Source organism: Sorex fumeus, unplaced genomic scaffold, assembly GCF_029834395.1.
Source record: "Sorex fumeus unplaced genomic scaffold, SorFum_2.1 ptg000041l, whole genome shotgun sequence".
Classification (NCBI taxonomy): domain Eukaryota; kingdom Metazoa; phylum Chordata; class Mammalia; order Eulipotyphla; family Soricidae; genus Sorex; species Sorex fumeus.
The window spans coordinates 3,246,553-3,259,876 of record NW_026606098.1 but is presented as its reverse complement, the minus strand read 5'-3'; the positions used below and the strand labels follow the sequence as shown (position 1 = coordinate 3,259,876).

Genomic DNA, 13,324 nt, shown 5'->3' with positions numbered 1-13,324 from the left:
AAGGAGGGAAAGGAAAAGGGAAGGAAGGGAGGGAGGGATGAAGGGAGGGAGGGAGGGAGGCAAGAGGGAAAGGGAAAGGGAAGGAAGAAAGGAAGGGAGGGAGGGAGGGAGGGAGGGAGGGAGGGAGAGAGGGAGGGAGGGAAGGAAGAAAGGAAGGGAGGGAGGGAGGGAGGGAGGGAGGGAGGGAAGGAGGGAAGGAGGGAAAGGAAAAGGGAAGGAAGGGAGGGAGGGAGGGAAGGAAGGAAGGAAGGAAGGAAGGAAGGAAGGAAGGAAGGAAGGAAGAGAGGGAGAGAGGGAGGGAAAGGAAAAGGGAAGGAAGGGAGGGAGGGAGGGAGGGAAGGAAGGAAGGAAGGAAGGAAGGAAGGAAGGAAGGAAGGAAGGGAGGGAGGGAGGGAGGGAGGGAGGGAAGGAGGGAAGGAGGGAAGGAGGGAAGGAGGGAAAGGAAAAGGGAAGGAAGGGAGGGAGGGATGAAGGGAGGGAGGGAGGAGGCAAGAGGGAAAGGGAAAGGGAAGGAAGAAAGGAAGGGAGGGAGGGAGGGAGGGAGGGAAGGAAGGAGGGAGGAGGGAAGGGAGGGAGGGAGAGAGGGAGGGAGGGAAGGAAGGAAGGGAGGGAGGGAGGGAGGGAGGGGGGGATGCAAGGAAGGAAAAGAAACGGGAAGGAAGGAAGGAAGGAAGGAAGGAAGGAAGGAAGGAAGGAAGGAAGGAAAAAGGGGGAGGGAGGGAGGGAGGGAGGGAGGGAGGGAGGGAGGGAGGGAGGGGGAGGGGAGGGGAGGGGGAAGGGAATAATAGAAGGATGAGAAACAAACTTCCATTGGCTCAGGAAGTTGCATGCCTCACCCATGTGAGGCCAGACCCCGCAGGCTGTCTCTCCAGCAGGGAACCACGCAGGTCCCTTCCCATCCTCAACCTGACGGCCCCACAGACTCTCCAGGCCCTTCCTTGCAGCCAGCCACGTACCCACCTTGGACGGAGAGGAGCGCTATACTGTTCTGGCTGTTGTCCTGGAGGCTGCACCTGACCTGGCCAGCGTCACCCAGCTGCACAGAGTGGATTATCAGCTCCGAGATGAGGCCGCCGCTGCCTGAGGGGTATCTCTCGGTGGTGAAGCGCTCATTGGTGACGATGACCATGCTGGGCGTGAGGCTCAGCACCACCACTCCGTTCAGCAGCCACATGAGCAGCTGCCAGCCAGGTGACACGGTGCAGTTGAAGCGAGCCTCGGAGCCCACCAGCACCGTGGCATCCTTGGGGCCCTCTAGGATTTGATTGTTGGGTACAGCCTCTGGAAGAAAGCAAGGATTTCCCAGTTAGGGGAATGAGCGCGCCTACATTGACAGCACGGTTGAACCTGCCAATACTTAACCAATCGGGAGCTCGGTGAACTTCCGGTGGTTGAAGACTCTCAACACCTGGTTTCCCCTACAGTCCAGGAGCTTCAGGATGGGGATTAGCAAGTCACCCCGTGACCCTTCTCCACCACCCCCTGAGTAAGTGGCCCAGCGGACTTGCAAAGGGAGGCGGCACTGATCCTTTCTCTCTCCCCAGGAATGTTCTGGTTTCAATGTAGATGAACCTGTCACTGGTTTGGCCCTAATATCTAAAGCTTTCTGGAATACTATGCAACTGTTAGGAGGGATGAAGTCATGAAATTTGCTTAAAGTGGATGGACATGGAGAGTATCATGCTAAGTGAAATGAGTCAGAAAGAGAGGGAAAGACATAGAAGGACTGCACTTATTTGTGGAATATAAAATAACATAACATGAGGCTGACACCCAAGGACAGTAGACACAAGGGCCAGGAAGATTGCCCCCTAGTTGGAAGCCTGCCTCAGGAGCTGGGGGAGAAGGCAGCTGGGATAGAGAAGGGATCGCTAAGTCAGTGATGGTTGGAGGGATCATTCAGGATGGGAGATGAGTGCTGAAAGTAGATAAAGGACCAAACACAATGGCCTCTCAGTATCTGTATGGCAAACCATAATGCCCAAAAGGAGAGAGAGAGTATGGGGGGACATTGTCTGTCATGGAGGCAGGAGGAGGGTTGGGATTTGGGGTGGGGGGGGATACTGGGGACATTGATAGTGGGCAATATGCACTGGTGGAGGGATGGGCGTTTGATCATTGTATGATTGAAACTCAAACATGAAAGCTTGTAACTATTTCACGGTGATTCAATTAAATAATAATAATAATAGTTATCGCTTTCCTAACCAATGAGAATTTTTCTCCCACTGAAATGGGACCTCGGATTTCCACCTCTGGAGATCCTCAAGGCTCAGAGGAGGAAGTGGAAAGTAAGTTCTTTCCCCCTCACAAAGAGGGTGCAGAGCTTTGCACACCATGATCAGGGCTGGTGGCAGCCCTTTCATAGGTAGAAGAATCTAGGGCAGTGGAGCAACTAGGTGAGGGAATCTAAGAGCCGTATTTGGTACCTGGTCAAAGGTCTCATCACGTCTATCTTGGGTTTAAAACTCCCACAGACAGCAGGTGTTTCTGGAAGGCAAGACTATGGATTCCAAAGGGAGGGTTTGGGCTCACAAAGGAGTTATCCCAACTTCTCCACACCTTACTCCCCTGGTCAAAAACCAGACACGGACACCACAGCAAAAATGAGTTTCTGGAACGATATGAGACTTATCTATTTGAAACCTTTCGCACAACCTTAGTTACCCAGGAAACAATCACTACAAGTGACCTGCAAGATGGGATTTTGTTAACCTAAAAGTAAGAATCATGTTGACCTTCAAGAAGGAATTTTTGTGTTGACCTACAAAGAGGATTTTGCTGGAGCCAGAGAGAGAGGGGGCTCAGAGCTGAGAAGCTTGCCTTGCATTGATGTCCGAGTATTAAGTATTATGATGACCTACAACAGGGGTTGCATTAGGTTGCTCAGGGAATGGTGTAGAGCTTCAAGGAAGGGTTGTGTTAACCTTCCAGCAGGGGTTATGTTGGCCTGCAAAAGGGGCTGTGCTGATCTGAAGAGGGAAGACGATGACTTAAGCTGCAAAAAGCATTGCTTGACCTTCCAAGGCAGAATCCTGTTCACCCTTCAGGAATATTTGGTGCAGACCTGCAAGGAGAGATGACACTAGCCTGAAAGAAGAGATTGCGCTGACCATGGAAGATGAGCCAGAGGAAGCAGAGATTGGGTTAAAGGACTCACATTGCATTTCCTGCAACATTCGGCTCTTGGCTCATTAGGGGCACTCTGACACTGGCTCCAAGGGATGTCAGCTCTTGACTGGTCGGACTCATGAAGCTCATCGTGGGTTCTCCAGCCGATCCCTCTCTCCCCCACCTCTCTCACACATATACACACTCACACACACACACACACATGCACATACACACTCTCTCACACGCACATACACACACGCACATACACTCTCACACACACATACACACATACATACACACCCTCTCTCTCACACACACTCTTACACACACTCACACATACACACTCTCTCACTCACATACCCACTGTCTCTGTCTCTGTCTGTCTCTGTGTCTCTGTGTCTCTGTCTCTGTGTGTGTCTCTCTCTCCTACTCCCTCTGGTGCTATATGAGCCTTGTGGGTCAGCCAAGTCCCCCTTTTCCTTTATATCCTTATAAAGTTAATTTATGGTAGAAGGGTTTGGGGGGGTTCTTTATTTGTTTGTTTGGATTTTTTTTGTTTTTCTCTTTGGGTCACACCCAGCAGTGCTTGGGGGGTTACTCCTGGTTCTGTACTCAAGAATAATTCCTAGGATGCTGGGATCAAACCTGGGTCAACGATATGCAAAGCAAATGCTCTGCCCACTGTACTATTACTCCAGGCCAGAATTTCTATTTTCTAACCCCACTACCATATGCTAAGACCCCCTTCAGCCTTACTGCCACCTCCCATATTCCACCCCACCCTGTCTCCCACGGGGAACTCAGTTCTGTCCTTGGTGTTTAGTGGTTTCCTTATTTTGCATTCACAGACGAAATCATCCAACATGTGTCTTTCTCCTCCTAACATTTTTTGCCTCTCATAATCCCTTCCAGTTCCTTTCATTTCATGGTGAGTGGCAAAATTTCACCATTTTATAGTTCAATGGCATTTCACTGTGCACATATTCTTTATCCAATCAATTTGCACACAAATACACACACACACACACACACACACACACACACATACACACACGTGTGCACACCTCCAGGAATGTATCCTGCTTCCTCAACAATTTCAAGTAATGCTTCCTCAATCCCCAGGGAATGTCCAACTTCACGTCTTAATGTGCTTTGTATTCTTCGCACAGGGAGTCAATAGACCTTACAGCATTGTCCACTCAGTTTTCAAAGAAAGTGCCTCAGTTTTCCAAAACATTTGCAACAATTTGCATCCCCCCAATGGTTAAGAAGGGCCCTTCTCCCCACGGGAGAGGGGTTTCTATAGGAATCTCATGGCAGATCCCAAGAATGAAGCACACACCAGACACATATAGCACATCAGCACATCAGCACATCAGCACAGCCTGAGCGCCCAGAATGCTCACAGGAAGGACGCTGTCCACAGCAAGCAGGGTTTACTGGGAGGGACAGATGGTGGTAGGCAGTCCCAGTGGCCAGTGCGGGGAAGGCAGCGGTTCCAGGAGAGGGACACACCCAGAGGGGCAGCACTGAGCCAGGATGGACTATGGCTAATTCTGTTTTGGGCTAAGCTGGAATGAATGACGTTTTGCCTCTGGGTGTGAGTCTCTAAAAATCAACCCCCCCTTTGAGTCTTGCCCTCCTCCTGGGCTGCCTTTCTGCCCAAGAACCCTTTGACTTGGGTTTTGGGTGTTTTTTTACTTTTTTTTTTATTGAATCACCGTGAGATACAGTTACAAGCTTTCATGTTTGAGTTTCAATCATGCAGTGATCGAACATCCATCCCTCCACCAGTGCACATTCTCCACCACCAATGTCCCCAGTATATCCCCCTTTCCAACCCTCCCCCTGTCTCCATGGCAGACAATTTTCCCCATATTCTCCGTCTACTTTTGGGCATTATGGTTTGCAATACAGATATTGAGAGGCCATCGTGTTTGGTCCTTTATCTACTTTCAGCACACATCTCCCATCCCGAGCGATCCCTCCAATCATCACTGACTTAGCGATCCCTTCTTTATCCCAGCTGCCTTCTCCCCCAGCTCCTGAGGCAGGCTTCCAACTAGGGGGCAATCTTCCTGGCCCTTGTGTTGTGTCTACTGTCCTTGCATGTCAGACTCATGTTATGTTATTTTATATTCCACAAATAAGTGCAGTCCTTCTATGTCTGTCCCTCTTTTTTTTTTTTTTTGCTTTTGTTGAGTCACACCCAGCGATGCACAGGTGTTCCTCCTGGCTCTGCACTCAGGAACCACTCCTGGCAGTGCTCAGGGAACCATATGGGATGCTGGGAATCGAACCTGGGTCAGCTGCGTGCAAGGCAAATGTTCTAGCCACTGCTGTGCTATCGCTCCAGCCCCCACGGGTGTTAGTTTTAAAGGAAATGGTTCTGAGGATGGGGAGGCAGAAGGGAGGCCCCAGGGAAGTCACAGCAGCTACCTGGCCTCTGTCCCCTGTCCCACTGAGTCCACAAAAGAAAGAGCAAAAGAGTAGAAGTACCAACTGCATAGTTCAAAAGAAGACAGGCCAGCCCCATCCCAGGTCTTCCCACAACTACAGACTCAGAGGCAGAGGCAACTACACAGAGGGGAGGGGATGCGTGAGGAGATGCAGGTTCAGCACTGCAGGTTCCCAGGAATCCCCGCCCCTAGACACTCCGGGCTGGCTATCACCTGTGAGCTCATGGCACCACGGCCCTGCCTCCTGAGTCAGAAGCTGAATTTCTGGTCAGGTGAGGTCGGGGCTGGGCTCTCCTTCCTTTCTTACCTGGCTCCTATCAGCTGTGCCCTGTGAGCCTTGCCCTACACAAAGCAAACAGGAGAAACTTGCAAATAAGACCTTCAGTCCAACAGGCAAGTCCCCAGAAACTACGTCCCTGGGCCCTTTCCCCTTGTAGACTTGAGAAGCAAATAGAAACGGAGATAGAAGGACCCGTGTCACCCTCCCAGAACTCTGCCGGGGCCCCAGACACAGGATTCAGAGCTTCCCTGGAACAGCAGCTGGCAGTCACGTGGCATGGAGGGGCGACGTCCTCGCTACCCTTCCACCCTCCATTCCTGCTCCCAAGCTGCTTCCCGAGCCCCTTCTCCTGTACCCCAATGGGAAAGAAGAGGAAGAAAGGAAAGAAGGAAGGAAGGAAGGAAGGAAGGAAGGAAGGAAGGAAGGAAGGAAGGGGGAAAGGGAAGGAGGGAGGGAAGGAAGGAAGGAAGGAAGGAAGGAAGGAAGGAAGGAAGGAAGGGAGGGAGGGAGGGAGGGAGGGAGGAGAGGGCGGGGAGAGAAGAGAGAGGAAGTAGAGGAGATAAAGAGGGAGGAAGGAGGAGAGAGGGAAAGAGAGAGAAGAGAGAGGGAGGGAGAAGAAGAGAGAGGGAGACAGGGAGGGAGAGAGAGGAGAGAAAGAGGGGGAGAGTGAGGGAGAGAGAGGGAGGAGAGCGAGAGAGGGAGAAAGGAGAGAGGGGGAGGAGAGGAGAGAGAAGAGAGAGAGGGAGAATGAGGAGGGAGAGGGAGTCAGGGAGAGAGAGAGAGGGAGAGAGAGGGGGAGAGGAGAGAGGCGACAGAGAGGGAGAAGAAAGGGAGAGAGGGAGAGAGAGACTCCAGTGAGCATCTCAGCTCTCAGGAGCAAGTGACTCCCACACTTGGAAGGCAGAGGGACAGCATCCAAAGCATCTGGACATGGAGGAAAAGGCGCCTCCGACTCAGGCCCCGAGACGGCAGAGGTGCCTGCCCAGTGATGACTGGGGTCCCTTCACCTCGACACCTCTCCTTGCTGCAGCCGTGTGGCACTCACCCCATCCAGCGACCAGGAACCCCCTCCCCTGCCTCCATGCTCCCAGCCCCAAACTTGACTCCAAGTGTTTCCACTTTAACATTAATAACCCCCCAGAGCTGGGTCAAGGAGACAGACAACAGGGAAGCCAACTCCATTGCCCTCGGCCCCGCCTGGTTGGGTTCCCAACACTGCCTAGGGTCCCCCAGACCTGCCAGGAGGGGTCCCTGAGCACAGAGCCAGGCAGAAGCCCCTGAGCACCGCCAGGCACGGCCCAAACCAGACAAAACAAAAACCAAGACCGGGTCATCTTATCAGCACCATCCTATCAGCACCACATCCTCAGACCCACCCAGCCTGTCCCAGACACTTCACCCCGAACTCCACCCCGGCCTCTCTCGAGCTCACCCAGTAACTATTGAGCTCACCAGCTTAGCTTCCTGGGCCCTGGGCCTCTGCTCAGATGGGCACTGTCTGACTCCCTGCCAGGTGAAGACCCTCTGGGCTCAGCTTCTCGCTGGGCAAACCAGAAGAACCCACAGAAGCCAGGAACGCAGATGGTGCCCAGGTCATCTGGCCTGCATGAGCCTGTGACCCGCCCCACCCCCCAAAGCAAGTCTGATGGGGGAGGCTCCTGGCCTCCGGCCCAGGGAGGGGTCCCCAAGAAGACTCTCCCCATCAGAACACGGGAAGTAGGATTTGCTCCCTGAAGGAGTCACTCCTGAAGACCAGAGAGAGGCCAGGTGTGGAGGGACACTGGCCCAGAGCAGAGACTTTTGAGGGGGCCACTGAGGTGGGAGGGGGAAGGGGGAGGGGAGGGGAGGGGGAGGGGGGACGGAGGGAGGGGGGTGGGAAGGAGGGGCTGAGTGATATTCTCAGGGCAGCTCCTGGGCACAGCTGGAAAAGACCCCCCCCACACCAGAGGTGGCTGGGAGCTGGGACACTTTCTGGGTGCCAGGAAGGACCCTCGGGGGTCCCGACAACCCCCTCCACCTGAGCTCCTGAGATTCCTACCTGCCAGCCCCACCAGGATGACCAGCGCGGCCAGGATGCCGGTCCAGCAACTCTGCATCTCCGTGCCCTGGAAAACACGCAGGAGGGACAAGTGGTCAGTTGAAGCTCCCCGCACTGGAACTTGGGGCTGGGCCGAGCAGCTCAGTGTTCCTGTGACACTTTCAGCACAAGTTCAGATTTGAATTTTCTGTTTGATTTTGCCTTTTTTTTTTTTTGTCTTTTGGTTTGGGGGCCATGTCTGGAGGTGCCCAGGGCCTATGCCTGGCTCTGCACTCAGGAATCACTCCTGGCAGTGCTCAGGGAACCATGTGGGATCCGGGGATGGAACCCAGACCACATGCAAGCCTTCCCCTCTGGACTGACTCTGTCCCTCGAGCTCAGGCTTGAGCCGTATTGCAGCAGGAAACAAAAATGTTGGGGATACGCGGTGTGAGATGAACCCCCACCCCGACCCCGGGCCCCTTGTTCTAGCTACAGGCTGCAGAATAGCCCGCTCAGCGGTGAGGTGACATCCATGACCCACAGCTATCCCTGCCACCAGGAGGTCACGTTCCAAAGGAAAGTGGGTTCGAGAGGGAGGTAGGGTGCTCACTTCCGGGGCATAGTGGACTGCAGGGGGCTGCCGTGGCGTCACCCGAAGAGGTGCCCTAGGAGGAGTGAAGGGGTGAGGCCCGGACTTGGGGCGACTGCGGGGGGCATTCTGGGCAGAGGACCAGCTCTCGAAAGGGTCACAGCGGGAGAGGTGGTGCCAGCATTTGGGGGGCTCCAGACAGGCCCCAGGGCCAGGGCCACAAGACAAGGCAGGGGGCGCCCCCACCCCAGGGTCTGACCCCACCCGCCATTCCTCGAGTCATGTTCCCTGCAGTCCCAGTGGCCCCTCCTGCCCGCACATGTTTCTCTCGGCGCTGTCATAGGCCTTGCTGGGAGCGGCAGAGCCCCTGATGCTCCCGTAGACACAGGCTCTGCCCCGGGGGCCCTGGGGTGGTCTTCCCGTTGACATGCACATAGCCCTGTGCTCACAGACCCCCAGAAGCCACCAGCAGGAGAAAGGCAGTGAGCAGGGGCGGAATGGTGCCCTCCTCTCTGCAGACCATCTCCTGGGGTCTGGGGGCTGCCTCGATGCTGAGGCCTTTAGAAGCACCAGTCAGAGAGTGCAGCAAACTCGAGTCACAAATACACACACTCACACACACACATAACACTCACACAGACACTCCTCACATATACACACACATCACACACTCATACATATACACACTCACATACACTCACACACTCACACACATTCACACACGTAACACACTCATACATGCACACACACTCACACACATATATACACATTCACATACGTACACACGCTCACTCATGCACACACATACACACTCACACACATACACACACTCACACACATACACACATGTACATACTCACACACATACACACTCATGCACTCACACACACTCATACTCACACACATACACATACTCAATACACACATACACATACACACATACATACACGTGCACACACTCAAATACACACATACACACTCATTCATTCACACACATGCACACACACTTACACACATACACACAGGTACACACACTCACACACATACACACATGTACATACATACACGCATGTACATACTCACACATATACACACTCATGCACACACACACTCACACTCACACACATACACATACTCAATACACACATACACATACACACATACATACACGTGCACACACTCAAACACTCACACACTCAAATACACACATACACACTAATGCATTCACACACATGCACACACACTTACACACATACACACAGGTACACACACTCACACACATACACATCATGCACTCACACACTCACACTCATGCACTCACATGGTCTCACACACACACATACACACACTCACATTTGCACACTCACACTCAAGCACACATACACATACTCACACACACTCAAACATACACTCACACTCAAACACACAGACACTCGCACACTCAAATACACTTACACACACGCACACACTCACACACACATACACACAATCACATAGTCACACACACACAATCACACAGTCCCACACACACACTCACACACACTTGAACACTCACTCATGCACACACACACTCGCACCCAGTGCCCATGGCCCTGCTCTCCCTGCCCCAGCCTTGTTCTCTGCCAGAAACTGTCTCTAGGGTCAGCAGACCCGGAAAGTGGGTCCTGGAGGGAAGGGGTGTGAGGGGGAACGGCCAGAGGCTGCCCAGCACCACTGGCCAGGACCGGGCGCCTCTGGAGGGACCCCCGCCTCCTCCAGCCCAGGTCTCCTAGGGGAAGCTCAGGCCACTTTCCCTGGAAGCCTATGGGGCGGGCTCAGGGCTGTACGGGGAAGGGGACACTGGGTTGGGTGTGGTGATAGAGGGGCGAAACCAGCCCTGCTTGAGGAGAATGAATCACAGGGCCTCCAATACTGGGGAAAGGAACACCAGCCCAACATCATACTGAACTGCATTTACCAGAGAAGCGAGGCCCGAACAGAAAGAGCTTGGGAGGGACGGGAGGGACGCCACCTGCCCCCGCCCGCCATGCAAGTCCTCTTCGATACACCCCCCTGGCCTCCCCGAACCCCGAGTCTCAAAAATCACTGAGGCCTCAACACCCAGGCCTGCCTGCAAGCCAGAAGCCCACCCCCAACCCCCAGGAAAGGGACGAGTGATTCTCAGTGACAACCTGCCGCAGCAAACCCTACCAGGAGCCCCTGCCAGCTCCAGAGGAAGGGAAGGAAAGGCACGAATCCCCAAAATCCGGCTCCGGGCACTGGGCCTTTCAGAGGAGAGTGTGGGACTTCAGATGCTCACAGAGCTGAGTACACCCTCCGGAGTGAGCCCGCCTCTGAACTCTGACCTCCCAGGGCCAGCGTCCCTGCCTCAGACCCCACAGCCCCCCCCACCCCCCACCCCCGCCTGGATAGCCTGGCCCATCGAACGTCTAATTTGCATGAACTTGGGGGGAGGGCTAAAGGATGTTTGATATTCCCACGCTCTCCCAGGAACCCCAGCTCAGTGTTCAGAGACCTCAGTGGGTCTCCCTGGGGAAGGGTCAGGGCTGCCCCGCTCACTCACCTCAGCCTGGTCAGTCCACTCTGCAGGATCTCAGCACGGGCCTCCCCATCTCCCAGAGTCTCCGGGGCCTCCGTTCCTCTGAGTCCCCAGCGGGACACAGTTCCCAGGGCCCCGAGCAGGAAGTTCCTCACAGACCGGCTGAGACTCTGCCGGCCAGCAGTGCCAGGAGAGGCTGGCCGCCCTGTTAATCATCAACCAGCCCCAAGCAGAGTAGAGCTGCGGCCGGTTGCCCAGGGCCGGCCCACCCAGACGCGGGTCACCTTCCCTGGCCTGAGGCTGACCAGCCCTTCCGGGCTATCTCTCGGCCCTTGGCCGAGCATGGGCAGACGTTTCTGGTGAAGGGCCTCCAAGTCCACCCATGGTCCTCCTGTCAGTGGAAATGGCGCCCAAAGGGATGGGACTTCTGGATCGTTCTGTCCGGGAGCGTGTTGTGCTATCCCAAGGAGCCTTTTTCTGTGAATCCAGATTCTGAGGCCCTTGCTTCCAGTTCCAGCTCCTCAGAAGGGGACAAAGGACGTTGGTGAGGGAAGCGCAGGTGACTTCTGGTGGGGGGGCGGGCCACCCCCCCAACTCCAGGGACCAGCCTGGAAACTCTCTCCATCTTTGGCTGTCCCCCCAACCCTGCTCCCCTGGGAGAGTCTGGCCTGTGGGGGACCCGGGTCACGGGTCACAGGTCACGGGCACCCTCAGATGCACAGCGTAAAGAAAAGGCTTCGAAGCCAACGAAGGGCAATGCCGCTCCCTGACCTTAAAGAGCATCAGAATATACCCCCATTGCCTGCCACCAACCCCACTTCAATCCTGGCACCATCTCTGGTCAACCCCCGCACTCCCAGGAGTGAGCACAGAGCCAGAAGTAAGCCTTGAGCACTGTCAGCTGTGGTGCAGAAACAAAATTTTAAAAATAATTTAAAATACTCTGGGGGCCAGAGCAATAGCATAGCCGGGAGGGCATTTGCCTTGTACGCAACCGATCTGGGTTTGATCCGCAGCATCCCATATGGTTCTTCGAGTACCGCTAGGAGTAATTCCTGAGTGCAGAGCCAGGAGAAAACCCTGAGCATCACTGGGTGTGGCCCAAAAAGCAAACAGTTAAGGGGGGGGGGGGGAGAGAGGGAGAGAGAGAGAGAGAGAGAGAGAGAGAGAGAGAGAGAGAGAGAGAGAGGAGAGGAGAGGGAGAGGAGAGAGAGAGAGAGAGAGCACCCTTTTCTAACTAAAGAAAATAAGGTTTCAGTCAGCTCCTCTTCAGGGGCCTCTGCCCAAGCAGGGAGAGTGCAGGTGAAACTTATCCCAAATCCCCTAACCAGGGGATTTCAGGATCCTGAAGAAGCTGCAAAGACGGCACCTCCCTGCGCAGACGTCACCACAATCCCTGACATTCTTAGCTCCCTCTACTCCCCTAAGACACCTGTCTTTGCTAAACAAACCTATTTGCTCCCCCAATAAGAAGCTTTTCCCTATCGTCACCTTTCCTTCCTCCTCTCAGTTTAGGCCCCTAGTCTCATTCACTGGGTCAGTTACCACCTTTGTTGGCACCATACCCACGCAAAATAAACCTTTTCCACCTGCTAATGTGTGTCTTGCCAGTTTAATTCGCAGTCCTCAGACAAAGAATTTAAGCCAGTAGAGGAAAACACTCATTTCCTTCCCCCACATTGCTCTGTGCTAGAAGCTGTTGATCAGAAAAAAAAAAAATCACAAAGTAGTGAACAAAACAGACACACTCAAGAAAAAAAAAAAAATCTTTTTTAAACCCGTAAACACAGGAGCTCTTTAAGCTCTTTATTCATGAGCCAAGGCAACATTCAAATATCCTCGAGCACTGAGCCCCCGGGCACCGAGCCCCAAGGCCAGCAGAGCGCTTTCTTAACCTGAATTTTATTTTTCAGGCTTTAGTTGTTCAGAATGTCCTCAAGAGGTCCCAGAGACAACAGTCAGAGAGTTGAGTGATCACTTGTGGGAAGGCAAGACTGTTTTTTCCCTCTGTGTTCTCTCCTGCTGTAAGTGAAAAAATTCTTAACGTGAGATTGGCAAGAATGCACCCCCCAACACGTACACACACACACACACACACACACACACACACACACACACACACACACACCCCTCAGCTTCCTGCTGGTTCCACTTTCCAAGGCAATGGATCTATAAGGAGGGAGGGGACAGACACCTGAGAAGACTAGACCATCCCGGGAAACCCGCTTTGGTGCCTTGAGAGGATGGGAAAGCCACAGCGCCCCCACCCCACCCCAAGGTCTGATTTGCTGCGATTGATCGGGCGGATTCTGACATGAATCTG

General features: G+C 53.9%; 1 protein-coding gene across 1 annotated transcript in view; it reads right to left on the bottom strand.

The window, feature by feature from the left end:
* Positions 1-11,148, bottom strand: part of IGSF5 (immunoglobulin superfamily member 5) — a 55,101-nt gene extending 43,953 nt beyond the window's left edge. The window contains exons 1-3 of the mRNA XM_056119591.1: positions 11,026-11,148; positions 7,892-7,958; positions 961-1,281 (exon numbers count right to left, since the gene is read on the bottom strand). Of these exons, the coding sequence (XP_055975566.1) occupies positions 961-1,281; positions 7,892-7,949 (379 nt within the window). The 5' untranslated portion in view covers positions 7,950-7,958; positions 11,026-11,148. The remainder of the gene's footprint in view (positions 1-960; positions 1,282-7,891; positions 7,959-11,025) is intronic.
* Positions 11,149-13,324: the final 2,176 nt, after the last annotated feature.